Raw genomic sequence first — 18,531 nt, 5'->3', positions numbered from 1 at the left:
ATTGAAGAGAAGTCTGAATGAATTGAAATGAGAATTACGTGGATATCTGGCAGAAGAACATTCTAGATGATGGAAGGCGCAGGTGTGTTCAAGGACCAGCAAGGAGGCAGGATGGCAGGAGCAGAGTAAGCCCTGAGAGAGTATGGAGATGGGATCACAGGAGCAGTGAGACGGGCAGGTCATGGTGACCTTCACAGGCTACTGGAGAACTTCGGATTGAATGCTGAGTGTGATGAGAAGCCCTGGAAGGTTCTCAGCTGAGGACATGCTGTGGCTGTGCTTGGGGTATTGTTCTTGCTGTTCCGGAAGAGGGAGAGGGTGGGAATAGGAAGACCAAGGAAGATGATGGTTTGCACTTGAGTATCAGTGGAGGTGTAAAAAGTGATCAAATTCTGAGATGTGTTATGAAGAGTGATGAGGAAAGTCTTGCTATTAGATTGGAGATGAAGAATAAGAGAAAGCTAAGTTCTGTGGATTTTTTTTGTTTTTTGTTTTCGGCCTGAGCAAATGGAAAAATTAGGCAGCCATTTACAGAGAGGGAGACTCCAGGGGAAGGAACAAGTCAGAGAGGAGCATGGAGTGAAAGGCTCAGCTCTGAGCATCAAAGGCATGTGCGTGCATATTAAGTGTCCAGGTGGTGGGGCTTCACAGTGGGGAGGGGAGGGTGTATGTGAGCCAGCGGTTCATGGAAGGAGTCAGAGCTGGAGTCATAGTTTGGAAGAATCAGCGCGTAGGTAGTATTTATATCCCTGGGAGGTGATGAGCTCACCTAAGGAGTGAGTGTAGAAAGAGAACACCGCAGACCTTCGGAAAATTCAGGTCTTCAGCCCTTATTGTTGGCATTAAGTGGAAGCTCTTATCTCTGCCAAATGTAACTCCTTTTCCCTTTCCAGCCTCACAGGACTTTCAAGTGGGCAGAACATCTCAAAGCTGCTAAGTCCTATTATCGGAGAAAGGCTGCAATAATCTGTATTGGTGATGAATATTTAAATGCCTTCTCTCCTTTTCATTCTTCAATTCTTTCTTTTAACAAAGAACCTTTCATTTTGAGATTCTATCACCTATCACTTAAAGAGGGGGGATTTTTATTATTTCATGCTAATGTATAAAGTTTTTTTTTCCTTTGGTTCTTATTATCCTTGCTAAATACCATGTAACAGACGTGAACAGAGCTTTGATGAGAGAATCCACATCGTTCTCAGGGGGACAAAGCTGAGGGCACAGAGGGAGAAGGGATACGAAAGTCATCACATTAAACAGAATTCCAGAGAAAGACACCGTTATGTACCCATAGAAGTGGTTTATAATTAATATAACTCTTAGATTTTGGGGGAAGGATGTATCTCTCTGCTGCATTTTTCCTGTCATCAAAAGTGCATCCGCATCTCCGTCAGGACCACCTACCTGTAAGCGATAAACTAACTGGCAAAAAACCAGAAGGAGCAAAGACCTTGTCTCAAATCAGCCTTTTCCATATACTGTAACAATACACTGTATTAAAGTGTCCAAGTCAAAAATTATCACTAAGAAGTGTAATTTTTCTTGCCTCCTGACAGGGGAGAGTCAAGTTTGTTTTGCAGTGAGTATATAAATCAATTATGCCTGTTTGTTTAAAAAAAAGCTTTGCAACCAGAATGTTAATTAAAATTGATTGCATTTCACAGACAACCAGATACTGTTCACTGTATCCATGCTTAATGAGCCTGAACACGCTTTTGATAGAACAGGCAGGATAAATGGTTATATTTAAGAGCTTTTGACCAACCATGAATTTGCCTTAGGGTAGTTCTTGTTCTCTGGGATGAAAGTTACATTCAACCAGACAAGAATGTCAATGTCTGGACTGGAGCACTGGACAGCCCACCCCGGTGGAGCAGGTCACCCCGAATGTGAGCCACTCTAGGTCTGGGTCTCAGGTTGTGACATCATGTTCTGCATACAAGATCATATCAACTACACAGAGAGATAGTTGTACTTCTTCCTCTCCAATCTAATGCCTTTTATTTCATTTTCCTGCCTAATTTCCCTGGCTAGAACCTCCAGTATAACATTCCATAGAAGTAGCCGTGGCACACGTAGGATCTTGGGAGGAAAGCATCCAGTCTTTCATTGTTAAGGATGATGTTACCTGTGTGTTTTTCAAAGATGCCTTTTATCAGGATAAAGGAAATCCCTTTGATTATAGTCTGTTGAGTGTTTTTATAATAGAAGGGTGTTGGACTTTGTTATGCTGAGCTATTGAGACGATCATGTAGGTTGTCTTTCCTTTATTCTGTTAATATAGTGTATCACATTAATTGATTTTCAGATATGAAACCAACCTTGCCTTTCTCAGACAAATCCCACTTGGTCACGGTATATAGTCCTTTTTATATGTGACTAGATTCAGTTTGCTAACATTTTGACAAGGATTTTTGTATCTATGTTCATAAGAGATATTGGTCTCTAGTTTCGTTTTCTGGTGCTGTCCTTGTCTGGTATTAGTATCAAATGACGCTGGCCTCATAGAACCACTTAGTAACTGTTCTGTCCCCTTTATTTTCTGAAAGAGTTTGTGAAAAAGTGGTATTAATCCTTCCTTAAGTGTTTTGTTGAACTCACCAGTGAAGCCATCTGTGCATGAGCTTTTCTTTGTGAGTAGTTTTTATTTTTGTTTTATGTTTTAATTACTAATTCAGTTTCTTTACTTTTATAGGCCTATTCAGATTTTCTATTTCTTATTGAGTCACGTTTGATAGTTTGTGTCATAACGTACTTTTAAGAATACTCATTCCTGCTTTAATGAGCATTTGTCATCCATTCCACCAAAACACAGATAGTTCATCATATCAGGACCACTGTTTTCCCTTATCTACCTCTCGTCCCCCTTTAATGGATTCTGACGTTTGAGAAGAAGCAAAGTAGGGGTCATCAGATACATTAAGGAAAATATATCACCAGATACTGTTCACTGTACCCAGTGGATTATTATAAAATGTGGGAGTCAAATTTTAACACCCTTATTGTTTTCTTGGGCTCTAATATAGCTGTTTGACCCAATTCCAGAATGTCCAGGATTTCTATCAAGCATCTTCATGGTGGAATAATTATTCCTAACAACAAACATTGAAATGCACTTTAGAAAACAAGAGCCTATGAAACCCACTATAGTACATGAATCTTTTATTTAAATTCTGATTCACAAAATAAGTCATATGATTTGAATATAGATTAAACCATGATAATTGTCATTAAATCTGTTGAGATTTGTGTAAATAAAGGCCAGTATAATCCATTATCACTTATCCATTCGTAAGGAAATTCAGCTATGGCATATCCTATGGAATATGTAGATATTGTCTCCATACTTCTAATTAAAACTGAATGGTTGGCTCTTTTTCAAAGGGAAAAGGAAGAAAGTTGAAGTAACTGATTTTAATTATTCCTAAGTTTCCATCTAACCACTAATGCTATCATAATACCTAGAAAAAAAACTTGAGTTAATGGATTAGAGTCCTGTAAAGAGAACAGAAATGGCCTCAGGTATTTCACCATGGGAATTTAATAAAGTGAAGTGCTTACAGAATGAGGGGAAAGCTGAGAAACGAAACAGGAAAGCAACCAAGTGGTGAGCAAGGGAGGAATCTGCTACCACCCTAGGTTTGAAAGGACACAGGAGGGACGTGGTATCACCAGAAATGCAGGATCCTGGACTTGCCTGCAGAGGCTAGAACCATGACCATGCAGGATTTTTCCCCAACAGGGATCTGGAACCTCAGAGACAGCAGGAGTTGCAGCCCGTTCAGGGAATGACTGCTACATAGAGAGTAAGGAGAGCTACCCATGCTTCCTCCTTCCCCCTTCCAGTCATTCCCTGCTGCTTCCCATTGGCCAAACCTTGTTAGAACCAGTTGGCAAAGAGTCTGGAAAATGGAGTTTGTAGGAGATGGAATGGAAAAGTGTTTGAAAACAAACAGGAAATTACCAGCACACTAGTGATGAATTTTCCCAAATTTGTTGAAATACATTAGCCTCCAAAGGCAAGAACCTCTGTGAACAGCAAGGGGAATAAATATAAATAACACTACATGTGGTGTGTTATACTCAAACTGTTGAAGCCAAAGAAAAAAAGAAAGAAAAAAAAAACTGTAAATGAAGCCAGAGGAAAAAAGACATTTCATACAAGGCATCAGTGATGGAAATATTGGCTGACTCCTTATCAGAACCACTGATATAAGCATAGTCAATCCTGAATTAAATATTCAGTAAAAATATTCCTTTTCTTAGAAATGAGATGAAAGACATTTTGCAAATGAAAGAAAGCTAGGGGAATTCATTACCAGCAAACCTATAGTATAAGAAGTGCTAATGGAAGTTCTTCAAGCTGAACTGAGATGATACCAGAGGCAAACTTGAATCTACAGGAGGGAATGAAGAGCAGAACATGCTTAATATGTAAGAGTATAAAAGACTCAACCCTTATATTGTATTATTTTTTCTAAAAGACTGCTGATCATTTAATGCAAAAATAAGAACTACACTAAGAATTAAGATGCAGAGAAGAGCGGGATTGTATTGTTGTCAGGACCTTATGTATTTTCAAAATGATGCAATATTAATGCTAAGTAACTTCTGATAAATTAATCACGTATATTTTATTTCTTGAGCAATCACTAAAAAGTACAAAAAGGTATAGCTAAAAAATCAATAGAAGAAATTAAAAATCCTATGAAAATATTAGATTAATGAAAAACGGCAATAAGGGAGAAACAGAACCAAAAAGACACGAGACAAATAGAGAACAAATAGTAAAATGGCAGATTTAAAATAAAAAATATCAACAAATATAATGGACCACACCATACAAGCCAAGCAGTAGGACAATAGACAAGAGATGGTAATATGGTAGGTTTATTATTAAATGTATAAGGACTAAACACTCCAAATAAAAGCATGACAAAGCCACATACTGTCTACAAGAGATGCTTTTTAAATACAGAAGGAAGTTAGGTTAGAGTTAAAAAGATGGAAAATAGAGATCATATAAACAGTAAGCATAAGAAAGTTACTGTACATATGTTGATATCAGACAAAGTAGACATGAAGGCAAGAAGTGTTAACAGAGATAAAGAGCAACAATTGAAAATTGAGGAAAAATTCAGTTTGTCAGAAAACATAAAATCATTAAATGGCATATACTCAAAGCACAGCTATAAAATACTTGAAAGGAAAAAAACCTGAAAAAAAAAAGAGAGAATTAGACAAATCAATAATCAGATTTAGATATTTAGTATCCCTTTTATATCTTACTGTATATAAGGATATTGAAAAGCTGAGCAAGATTGTCAACCTATGAATTGGCATTCATAGAACACTAAGTCCAACAGTAAAATACATGTTATTTTAAACTGTACATGGAACATTGACCAAGATATAAAATAAAACCATCTCAACAAATTTGAAAAGATTGAAATAAATATGAAAAGGTGAAAAACTTACAGACATACCTAACTATACCAACGCCAACTTAGAAATTGAAAACAATAGAATATCTAAAAATAATCCCAACTATTTCAATGTTAAACTATATACTTCTGAATAACCTATGAGTCAAATTAAAAAATCAAGACAAAGTAGAAAATGTTTGGTATATCAAAGTAAAAAGTATAACACTAATTTAGAGAGGATTTAGAGAGCTTTAAAACACTTATATGTGAAAAAAAAGAAAGTTAAAGTCAGTTGTTTACATTTCCAACATAGGAAACCAGAAAAAGATGAACAAATCCAGTGACTAGAAGGGAATATATACTAAGAAGAAGAAATCAGTAAAACAGAAAACAGCCAACAGAAAAAACAAACAACTTTTGGCTAAAAGCTGGTTCTTTAAAATTTATTTTAAATGCCTAACCACTAGCAAGACTGATCAAGAAGAAAAGAAAAGTAATCACAAACCACCCAAACTAATAATATAAGGAATAAAGTGGGGTTTACTACAGATCCTACAGATTTTAACAGGATAAATATGGAATGTTATGAACTACTCAAGGCCAAAAATATCCACAATTTAGATAAAATGGGAAAATTCATTCAATATACAACTTATCAAAACTGATGTGCATGTAATCAAAATTTAAATGGGTATTTATCTATTAACTGTATTAATTTTTATTTTTTACTCAAGTGATTTCTGTGTGAATTTTACCAAACATTTTAAGAAAATAAGATAGAAAGAACTGGTCAAATACTAACAAATTTCATAATTGTGAATGGATGAAAGTGTCCTGTTCTTGGAAAGACATTCAAAGATTGAGGCTACAAGCCAAAGGCCACTTCTGTGCCACCTTTAAAAGATCTAGGTAAAATTAAAAGATAGAGAAATGTTGGAAATAAAGGATGGAAAAGAGTTATTTCAGGAACCAGCTTACAGAAATAGGAAAGCTGCAATATAAATTTCTGACAATATAGAGTTCAAGTGAAAAGCGTTTAGCATGAAAATAGAGACATATTACAGTACAATCACCAAGAAAAGTTAAGAATCATAAATTTTTATGCACTCCAGCGTCTCTCTGAAATAAACAGACACTGTTAAAATGTTCAGATGTATTTACAAACCCACAATCTTAGTTGGAAATATTAATACATTCTAAAATTGACAGACCAAATTGAGACAGTAAGTCAGCCCACTGGGGATCTAACTAACTCATCAAGCTCTGACAATAGATATATTGAAAGAACATGCTTTGTTTCCAGCAAAAAGAGAATATAAATATGTATCATTTTTAGACATTCATAAGACATAATAGAAATAGAACGTATTTATCACATCACAGAAGAAAAAGAAATTGTCAAAGTAGAAATAACAGAGACCACAGTCTCTGATCAAACCTAAAGAAATTAGAAATAACAAGGACAGACCAAAAATAAGCTCCTTGTGGAATTACTCTTGTATTAAAAGGAAATGGAAATTGAAATTATAGGCTTTTTAGAAAATAATGGCAATGAGTAGCTATAAATCAAAAACTGTGGGATTTGGCTAAAGCAGTAATTACAGGAATATTTATGTCCTTAAATGCATTTATTAGATAATACAAAATATTGGCAGTAAATGACAATCAAGAAAAAAGAACAATGAAAGTTTAAATAAAGAAGGAAGAAGGGTTTTTTTATGTTAAATCAGAAACCAATAACATAGAAGATGATCAGAAAGCATAGACCTTAATTATAAACCAAAAGTTCATTCTTTGAGAAGTTCAACAAACATGCAAAGCTTCAAAAGTTTGATATAGAGAGAATAAGAAAAATAACCTTAAAGACAAGAAGATATCACTACAAATATGGCTACTTCTAAAATTATAAGAGAATATTAAGGAGATTATTTCATATTCAAAAATCTAATGAAATGGATAATTTTCCGGGAAAGTTGAACCAGTAAACATGAAAGAAATGTGACATGTCTACTCCTAAAAACAGAGAGGGGGTCAGGAATACAACTATGTGGATTAGAAAACTAATCAACTGTGTACCCTGACCGTACCGCTTGGTAGGGGTGTAACTTTAGGCAAGTTTCTCAACTTCTCTGGGCGTCTGTTTCTCTTTGGTAAAATGAGGTAATAACAATAACTGCTGTCCAGGATTACACATACATATAAAGCCTTTAAAACAGTGCTTGACACATACATAGTCAATATCCTGTCATCATATTATCATGTCATCACCCCATCACCATCACCCTCACTATCACCAGATGGTTTTACAGCTGAGACTTACCAAACCTTCAAGAAGAGAAGGTAAGCTTCTCAGAGAAGAGAACTGTAAGCAGTTTCAGACCTGAATTCCCTGGCGGTCCAGGGGTTAGGACTCTGCACTTTCACTGCAGGGGGCACAGGTTCGAACTAAGATCCTGCAAGCCTCAAGGTGTGTCCAAAAAATAAAAAATAAACAGTTTCAGACCTAAGAGAAAGCTATAATGTTTCTGAAGTCAACCTTATGCAGCTGGCATCACCTTGACACCAACAAGGAACCAAGAGAGCACAGAGTCAAAGAAAACCCATCAGAGCTCTCTTATAAAGATGCATGAGAAAGACGGCAAATGGAAGTTTAGCAGATGAGTTCCTGTGTCTCTCCTGGGTCACAGGAGTAAAGAGAGCCCTCTGTACACTCCCTCCCTCCACACTGCCTGGCTAATAGGAAGCTCTGAGAGTCTGTGATGGGGAGATGCTGAGAGTTTGGCTTCTAAGGAGTGATGTCTGAAAAAAAGGGGTGTTTGGGATAGGGAAATAAGGAGGCATACGGTGCTTCCCTTTCCTAGGCTGTGAACCACTCAAAACAGGGATGACATTGTACTCGTCTTTGCACCATTCCAGCCCAGTATGGGCCTGGCCATGAGACTAGTCAACAAACAGGTGTATTTGGTATATATACACCTTCCTAGCAGACACTTATTGTTACTCATAAGATGTGAACAAATGTCATTATCAGGCCAGGTATTTGAAAGCATTGTGCACCACGTCTAGGAGCTAACTCAGTACCTCATAAATATATCATTAGGTCAGGTTCAAGTGCATAGTGGTTTGAAGTCCAGATTTTGTAGATCTTGCTTGATGTGTAATCATCTCTCAAGATAGAGTAGGTGTCTGAGTGTGAGCTGAGTGGACCCTTTCCATCCTGATGGCTTGAGGGGATTACTCAGTTCACTGATTACTTGCCTCTTTTCCCTCCCCAAGGGGCTCACAGCTGTGCACTCACTGGGCATTTCAGCTTGTTGCTGGTTTGCATCTGAGCCTTCCTTTCAGTGGATTTACTTTCAGGGTGCCCGTACTCTTCTCAGTGCCAGTTCTTCTGTCTCTTCGGTATCTCTAGCCGACCTCATTAGCAAGAGCTTCCATTATGGCTTCAGGTATCACTGACCTCTCTTTGGGTGCTGCATCTGAATTTCATCCAATTATTCATTATGGCTCATCTTTTTTAATACCCCAAACACTGCTTCCTTTGGATTACATGATGTTTTAAGAGGCCTTGAATTTTTTAATTACTTAAAGGACCTCTTAGAAATGCATACAATTCTTATGGCCACATTTATCTACCTGTAACCTGTCAGTGGCAGAACCTGTAACTTAGTGGGCACATTTTTCACATGATCACAGGAAGCTTGTGTGTTCATTGGCTCATGCAAGATTGTAAAGGCCACGGCCTGTGAAATCTTTGGGCAACCTCAGTAAACATTTAGCTGCATCAGTCTTGAAGGAAATTGTATCTGGTTGGATTGTCCTGGGGAGGGTGAGGACTCAGTGTTTCCAAGCAAACCAGATGAGGCTCTCCTGGAGGTAGCAGCTGCCATCAACAGAAGGGAAAAGGGCACCGAGATGGACGTGATCAGGTGTGGGCATGAGAGTGCTGGTTGCAGAGGCAAGTCATAAAAAGATGGTTTTTCCTTAATGAAGAACTGATGATTGTAGGGCAGTTTTTTTTTTTTTTTTTTTTTTTGTGGTATGCGGGCCTCTCACTGTTGTGGCCTCTCCTGTTGCAGAGCACAGGCTCCGGACGCGCAGGCTCAGCGGCCATGGCTCACGGGCCCAGCCGCTCCGCGGCATGTGGGATCTTCCCGGACCGGGGCACGAACCCGTGTCCCCTGCATCGGCAGGCAGACTCTCAACCACTGCGCCACCAGGGAAGCCCTGTAGGGCAGTTTTAATGGGTCATAGCAAGTTGATCAGACACAACCATAGATGTTTTTCTATGGACGTATCTTTGTCGGTTTTTAGCTCCATTTTCATTTCTCAAGAAATTAGGGAGGTTTGAAGTCCTCGTTTAATGAAACCCTAATTAATCCAAAAGTATTCATGATGGCTTTCCAGAAAAATCGAAGCTATCCCCACACTAACCTGTTCCTTTTTGTTTCCTGGTAGAACGTCCATTCTCGGGATTTCCTTTGGAGCTGCATTTCTCTCGCTTGCCTTTATCCTTTTCATCTGCTTTGCTGGACAGCTTTTGGTAGGTACTTCAAATATGGAACTTCTTTGAAAAGTGTGCTCATTGAATGAAAACTGATTTCTTCCTCAAGACAGGGAGCTTGTTGATTTACTGTTTCAGGAGATATACATCCAAGTAGAGAAATATGGACTCTTCATGTCAACAGCCCAGAGTATAAACTGAGGCAGCCCATGCACAGCCAAGACACTAATCTGAAGGTTACTTGAAATGTTGGATATCATGCTATAAAATTGTATTTATGTTTATTTGTTTCTGTCAACATTTTTTTATCTCCTCTAAGTTTTCAGAGTATTTATAGCAGCAAATACTAGTGTAATAGGAGGCTTTTAATGGCCGGGAGAATTAAAATGTAAACCAAACGTGTCTTTAATGTCAACTTTTAAGGTATAAAGTTTTGGAAAATATGAAAATAGCAAATGTAAAAATATCTCTTAGTGTTTTAATTTAAAACTAGTCATTGTCAGCACTTATGGTTTAAATGCTAGCTCAGGATATAAGAATTAAATCTCACTGTATTCTTGAGTCTAAAGCAAGTGTTGCTGGGTGGCCCTAGCTCCATGAGAGCACCCTAAGAAAGCCAACAATGAGGGCTTCCCTGGTGGTGCAGTGGTTGAGAGTCCGCCTGCCAATGCAGGGGACACGGGTTCATGCCCCGGTCCGGGAGGATCCCACATGCCGCGGAGCAGCTGGGCCCGTGAGCCATGGCCACTGAGCCTGCACGTCCCGAGCCTGTGCTCCACAATGGGAGAGGCCACAACAGTGAGAGGCCCGCGTACAGCAAAAAAAAAAAAAAAAAAAAAAAAAAAAGCCAACAATGAGTGCCAAAAGACAGTCAAGGTTTCATTTTGTTCATCCGAGGTGAGTTGAAAAAGGAGAGGCCACTATGAACCAGACTCCAAGCATTGGGTGCATTCTAGTTGGATATGTGAAATCACTTGGCCAAAAAGGGTTAAGATTCCAAAGCCTGTCCCTACCTCTGGACAGTAGACACTGCCTCCTCTGCCTTGTACCTTTGCAAACTTTTGTGGGTTTTGTTTGCTATATCATAGTTTAGATGTTTCCAATTGGATTGGAAACTCTTCCAAAAGTGAAACTGTTGTTTCTGATTTCCTCGAATGCATACATGGTATCTTGAGTCTCTTAAAAATCCCCTGAAGACCTTGTAGGTTGTAGTGAAGATTGAGTAACTGTTGACCACGGGAATCCTTGTCAAGTTCTAAGATACAAGGAATTCTTAACATACAAGGGAGCCTGACTTTCTATGTTCAGATTTTCCTTGGGTGGAAAAGCACACAGACTCCACCCTTTCTCTTCCTGTCTCCCAAAAGACTTCTGCAGCCATTTCTCAGGTTTTCAGAAGAGGAACGGTCATTTGTGGTTCCATTGGAAATCCAAACCCTGTTCTAATTAAAGCATATTCTACCACTGTGTCTAAGTAGCCATCCTTCTCTTTTTCTGTTCCAAGGAATCCAGTCTTGGGGGTGGCGGGAATATAGTGTATATTTAGGGTTTCAAACTGACATTTCTTTCCACTATCTAAGTTGCTATAGGAAAGAAACAGAGCCAGAGGAGGGAGAAAGAATCTCCTGAGCAACTTTGCTGCCTTGGTGGGAATGCTTTGCTCTTATATAATGTCTCCCCTCTCAGCCTTGGTATAATCTGACCTCACTGTTGAACCTTTCGTGGCTTTTGGTCCCTCCTGTACCTGCCAGTGGTGCCTCAGGGTGTTCAAGGTCCAACGTTCCTGGCTCCTGTTTCCTCCCACTCCCCGAGGGCTTCTCAAGACTGACACCCACACACCAGATGCTAGGAAGTTCTTAACTCTGTGTTGTCTCAAAGAGAAAAGTTCAAGACTGCAAATGAACTAGTGTTTAACCTCCTCCTCACAGGAAGCCTGTACTTTGCCAAAGTGGTCAGGAAGACGAAACTTGAAGACATCTGGTCTTTCTAAACTTGAATCAATAGGATCTGTGAATGAGTCTGCCCCCAGAGGCCCGCTGTGATGCTTGGTCCAGATGTAATCCTGGTAAAATTCAAAGAGGAATTCTTCTCATTCCAGTAATAGGTTCTTTTCACTCTTTAAAACATTCTGAAAGGATTTTTTTTTTTTTTATCTTTCAACATCAAACATAGTCATGCAGAAGGCTTTAAGTGTGCTTTCTATTCTACTCTCCAAATTCGGTCAAAAACTACATATATCACCTTTGAGACTTTGGTTAAGTCTTTTCCAAGCCACAGTTTCCTCACATGGAAATTGGACATCAACTATTCTCACAGCTTCTCGGGATGATTGGAGATATTAAATGGTAAGGACCTAGCAGGATACCAACAGATTTTCAACAAACAGCATCTACCATTATTTTCCATCACTGCATATTTTAGAGTGCCTATTCTTAGAGCACTTAAGACAAACCCATTTTTAGGCAACAAACAACAGCATTAACTTTTTAAAACTTAATATGAGTTCTCATAGTGTTTTGAACAAAGATCAAAATGATAAATGCTTGCTTCTGTCTCTTCAAAAAAAAAATTTACAGTTCTTACATGTGACATTTAATCTAATACTTGTGTCACTCTACAAACAGCAAATTTAAATTGAAGAAGAAAAGAAACCTATGTATATCACAAATATTCCACAGTGGCCATAGAGAAGTATGAGGTTTTATTTTGATTTGCACTTATTTATGGATTAAATACTGAGTTTATGCAAGAATGCTGAATATCCCAGACTCATCTTCTATTAACTGATGTTCACCTTCTGAAAACTTAAATGCCAAAGGCAGTATCAATGCTAATATCGGTATTAAATTCTCCATATGAAGAAAGAAATTAAAATACATCTATGAAGGAGGTTGAGAAAAGGTAGACCTGACAGATATTTTTCCTCCAAGACCTTTACCTTTATTATCCTCTGTTGCACAAAAAGTGCAACACAGTAGATACAATCGATGGGTCATTGTTCAGCTGGGTGTGATAAAAAGGTAGAGAAACATCAAAGTGGGCAGAAAATAAGAGTGATAAGGAAATGCAATATTTTTCCCATTGATTAAAAAGATATGTGTTCAGTGACACATTCAGAGAAAACGGCCAGGGAATCTGTTTGTTATAATCATGATTGCTGTGGGAAGCCCGGCCTCTCCTCTCCCTCCGGTCACCCTAGCCCACACCTTCCCCGAGGCTCTCCCAGCAGTGCTGGCCCTCCCCTCCCCCCCATTGCCCACTTCTTAGTTCTTGCCCATGGGGGTGGGCTCTGCACCTGCTCGCCTTCCTAGAAACTTTCTCAGGAGCATCACCAGCCCTTGTGATGTGTCCTTCTTTGAGCACCATGGGACTCAGGATCTGCACCATGTAATTTAACACTCGATCATATAACATCTCTCTGACCCCCATTGTTTTTACTTTTTGGTGAGTGTGACTGCTGTTTCTCCTTGTATATAGTAGGTTCCTTAAGGCCAGGGTTGTTTCCTACACTTGCTTTCTATCTCCCAGGGAATCCAGCAGAATGCCAACTTCATAAACGAGTTTGTAATGAGCATATGCTAAGTAGGCACTACTGGACTTCTCTGATTTCCATGAGGTTCTTTTTCCTTTCTCCACTCATCGGGCTCCATGTAGCACCTGCCTTGTCTCACCAACCTTCCCGCATTCATCCTCAGGCAGAGTTATGTGCCCTGAGAGCCCGTGTTCATCCTTCTTTCTCCAGATGCCCTGGAGTGGGGATGGGCTCTGTGTGTAAATGAACGTACGAAGGACTGAATGGTGGTCCATGGCCCTCCTCTCACTGCACTGAAATTCCTTCTCACGCACCGTGATTCCTTGACTCTGACGTGCTTCGGGCTGACTTCTCCTTTGGAAATAATCTCCTAACCTTCATAAACTAATTCTGAAGAGCCCTCCTTTTCCACCACTGGCTTCCCTAGTGCCAGCTGTTTGGGTTTCCTATTTTCTATTCTGATTTGTATTCTTTCAGGTGAAAAAAATCATCAGTGAGTTCACCTCAGCCCTGTTTTTTTCATTGAGTATTTCAGGCACCTGAAACACAAGATAAATATTTAATGTCGGTTACCTTAAAGGCAACGTCCTGGCACCACTGCTCAGAGAACATCCCACACCTACCCTCTCCCAGACTTGACTTCCCCCAAGCTCGCGGCTCTGAATTCAGCTCGCAGTCACCGCATCCCTGCTCCCAGTTCTGGCAAGCTCCTGGCTTGCCTGCATCCTGGACCATCATCCCGTGTTCTCACTTGTCAGACCTCCTTCACCGCCTGTGCATCGGTCCCCTTATGAGGTGCTTAGCTTTCTACAACAGACACTGGTTAGCATTTCACAATTGTAAACTTGAGAGCTGAAAGGGCCCCAAGAGGTAACCTTGGTCAGCCCCGCATTTTGTGGATGAGGAATCCAGGACTCGAGATGCCATTCACTTCAATGAGTTCCCATTTCTACATACTTAAAAGTTTCCCTCCGTGAAAAATAATGCAGGAGTTGTAAGCAGATCTCTTGAGGTTGGAGATGGAGGCTTTGGATCAGGATCGGGGATGTGACCACTATAAGATCTGCAAAGGTTTCCTGTCCTTGGATGAGAACCTTCAGAACCAGTGTAAACTGCTTATGATGGGCAAGATCCCATGAACAGTTCTGTATCTGACCTCATTGCAGTTTAGAAATAATAAATGTTATATTATATTAAAATTACTCTGCTAAGCATGTTATATAGGTTGGCTCATTTAACCACACAAGAGTCCTTGGAAGGAATGCTTATTCTCAATTAATGAAACAAACAGAAGCCCACAGAGGCTACATAATTTGCCCTGTAGTGTAGAGCAAGTAGGTTTTGGAGCCATCAGAAACAAGCCTTAGAACCCTTGGAGGCAGGTTCCAGAGGGTGCTAGGCTGTGTGCGGAGAGTCACTGGCAGACAGGTGCTCAGAACTAAGCAGGGATGACCACATTGTTGGTCATGGGCCATCATGGCCCTGAGGTTGTCTCTGGTGACTGCTAAGCATCAGTTGGTCAGAGTCACATAAGTCAGTCAAGATAACCTCACATAGAACCTAATTCATAGTCTAGTTTTCCAATATATGCAGCTGTTGACCCAGTTTCCATAAAACTGGATTCTGGGCAAGGTATAACTCCATCTTAAGAGTCATTCAGTAAAGTGGAGGAAAAATGTTAATTTATAAGCAGATTTAAACTCAAAAATATTCTAGTAAGAAAGCATCCTTAATAATAATACTTTGCAAAATGTTTTTACATATGTGAGAGCCCTTTAAAGTGCATTCAATGTATATTATTTTATTTGATAATCCAAAGAATCCATTTTATCTAAGTAGAAACTAAGATGTAGAATAAGAGATTGTATTTTCATGACACTCAGCAATAAAAAAATAATAATAGCAGTCATCATCGTAGTAGTAATAATAACAAGTGCATACTTACTGCCAAATTTAACTTTCTAAACTACCTGAAGTAGACTTACATCTCTGGAAGAAATACAAGAGATATAACTATAAATAGCACACACACCAAAAAGGAAAAAAAAAAAAAACCTCCTTGATGAAATGTATTTTAGAAGGAGTATGCCAGATTCAGCAAATGAAAATGTTAGAAAATGTCAGGAGAATTTTTTTCTCTCAATGTGGTTTTCTTGTGCTTTGTATAGCAGAGATAATATGATATCAGCCCACCAACGTTGTTCCAGGCAGAGATGAAAGCACAAACACAGAGATTGTCTTGGGGAAGGAAAGTAGGTCACACACCAGCTGATAAAAAAGCTTTCTACCCACAGGAGTGTTTTTTCCTTGAAGTCTATTTTCTCTAATGTCAACATAATCAGCTTTCTCATGGTTAGTATTTTCCCAGTGTCCCTTTTCCCATCTTCTTATTCAGCTTTTCCTTGCTATATAGGTGGGTCTCTTGTAAACAACATCTAAGTGTATGTTATGTTCTCTGATCCAAGAGTCTCTTTCTTTTACCTGACAAATGTAATACATTTATGTGTATTATAATTACTGCTAGTCTTATTTTGCTTCTTTTATCCATCATGTATGTTCTTTGCTTCTGCTTATTTTTCCTCCTCTCCTGCCTTCTCTTGGACGAATGGAGTTTATTCTCCTTTATTCCCTCTAGTGACTTGGCAGTTGCTTTATCCAAGTCTTTTCTTTTAGCAATTAATGTAAAATATGTGACATGCAAATGATTAACAGGGTCCATTATTGTCTCCATCTTCTTGTGAAGAATACAAGGACCATGCTCTAAATCTCTAAATCTGATCATCCTTTTCCATCATCCATGCTAGTGCTGTTTAGATTTTTAAAATTTAAACTATTTTTATTGTTCATTGTTATCACTATTCTTGTTTAACAATCTCTTTGTTCACCGTTCTTCTGAATGCCATTCCTTCCTCCAGATGCAGTGTCCATATTTCCATAGGATTATTCCTTTTGTAATCCCTTCCATGAAAGCCTGTGCATAATATACTCAATCAGCTTTTATATTAAAAAATAGCCTTTTTTTCTCACTGACTAATAATTTAGTCAATAATTTTTCTAACATTTTGAAGACATGAGTCCATATTTTCCTGGATTTTAATGTACTGAGGAGAAATCTACTCTAATTGTTCTTCCTTGGTAGATGTCTTTTCTCTAATTGTTTTTGTAGGATTTCTTCTTTGTCTGTCTTGGTCAACTGACTCCTTGTGTTAAGGAATAGGTTTACTTTCATTTTTCCTGGTTGCGACTCAGTGCATTAACTCAGCCACAGAGTTCATACTGTGTTCCAGGTCCACAAAGCTGTCATCCCATATTTCCTTGTATTTTGCCTCTTTCCCTGTCTTTCTGTTCTATTTTTCTCAAACTTTCATTCCAAGTATGTTGAACCTTTTTATTGTACCTTCTGTGCCTCAACATCATACTTTTTATCTCTTTATATTTCTGTGCTGTTTTACAGGTTGTTTCCTTAAAGCTCTCTTACCCTCTTCAGCATAACTATTGAGTGTTTAATCTCAATATCTACATGTTTGTCTCTAGAGAGTCTATGGAGCTCACTTTTAAAATATGCCTGTTGCTTTCTCTTAACTGATTATTCATTATGAACTCTAATCCATCTTTTATTAATTTAATCTTATTTTACAGGCTATTTCAGATTGATATAATAATTGCAGATCTTGTGATACTAATTCTACTATCTGTTATTTCTGTTTATTCTTCCTCGTAAGGTCTTCTTATGTAGTTCATAATTTTTGTTTATTATAAGATCATTCAGTAGGGACTGCCCCCTTCCCAACTGGGACGTGCCCTGCACCCTGTGATGTGAAGTATTTTTCATAAGCAGTGTTGTTCTTGCTGCAGCTGGAGCCCCAAGGACTTTCTCTGGTTTTTGGTCTGATTGATAACCACTCACCTTGGAATTCTCATTATGAAGCAGATAATGTGATTTCAAAACCAACACCCATATTTAGAGTTTGAATTACCATTGGAAGTTTACTGGTACTTCCTTGATCTAGTGTATGGAGTTCTTCTAGACTTCTCCACATGGAGAGAATAGCCTTCTGAGGCTTCTGGTTTTATTCAGGGGTCTTGGTCCCAGCTGCCCACCTTTGGCAGACCCAAGGCAACATCTTTTCCCTGTGGGCATTAAAAGCCCAGCCCTAGGTAATGTCCAGTTTCAGGACACTCCTAGGCTAGTCCCACAGCCTCAGTCCCGCTAGCAGTGATCTCCTTCTTTGTTCCCAGCCCATAGGAATTTCTCTTTGGGTCCATCATTAGGACAGGGAGCGTATTGAGTGAGCATCTATTACGTTCTGACTGTTTGCCAAACACCATGCTGCCTCTGGGAATACAAAGATGGGTTATGGGAGTTCCCTGGAGGTCCAGCAGTAAGGACTCGTCACTTTCACTGCCGTGGGCCCAGGCTTGATCCCTGGTCAGTGAACTAAGGTCCTGCAAACTGCACAGCGTGACCAAAACCAAAAACACAAAAACACAGATGGGCGTGAGGAGACCACTGTCCCCCACCGGGTCTCCACCTGACCAGAGACAAGCGTGTCGGCAAAGATGACACAATGTGGGCGGTGCTATGAGGAGCACACAGTGGATGAATGACAGAGGAATATGGCTCGGCCAAGGCATACCAAAGAAACAGGTTGATTTGGTAAAATATGACTGGGTGAAATAAAAGTCTGTGGGAAATCCAAGGACAATTAAATAATTAAAGTAGACACATCAGTCTCTGTGACATTAAATGTTTTAAGTAATTATTGCTGCAACTTGTTGCTGCCATTCAAAAAGATAGTCCCTGCCCAACTAAAATGCCAAAGTAGGAAAGGCAAAGTGTTCCTTTAGACAACTACACAAAAGTGCATTTTTATATGATAAACTTCACCATAGCTTTCAGGCAAGATTTTAGGATGAGTTCTAATAATAAAAATTTGTTACTCAGCCACTGTGATATATTTTTAACCTTCTGAAATGTTTCTCATTGTATTAAACTTCACCTATATAAGGACCTCCTTCTTTTCAGGTACATCATTTTATTTTAAAAAGGAACACTAATGAGACTGCAA

The 18,531-nt window shown here is 39.0% G+C and overlaps 1 protein-coding gene across 1 annotated transcript in view; it reads left to right on the top strand.

Moving 5' to 3' along the window:
* ADCY2 (adenylate cyclase 2) overlaps positions 1–18,531 on the top strand; it is a 455,891-nt gene that overhangs the window by 360,570 nt on the left and 76,790 nt on the right. Inside the window, exon 15 of the mRNA XM_032629124.1 lies at positions 9,885–9,969. Coding sequence (XP_032485015.1) covers positions 9,885–9,969 — 85 coding nt within the window. The remainder of the gene's footprint in view (positions 1–9,884; positions 9,970–18,531) is intronic.

The sequence above is a fragment of the Phocoena sinus genome, chromosome 3 (genome assembly GCF_008692025.1).
Source record: "Phocoena sinus isolate mPhoSin1 chromosome 3, mPhoSin1.pri, whole genome shotgun sequence".
Lineage (NCBI taxonomy): Eukaryota > Metazoa > Chordata > Mammalia > Artiodactyla > Phocoenidae > Phocoena > Phocoena sinus.
The sequence above is the reverse complement of the archived record's forward strand: the minus strand, read 5'-3'. Positions and strand labels throughout refer to the sequence as shown.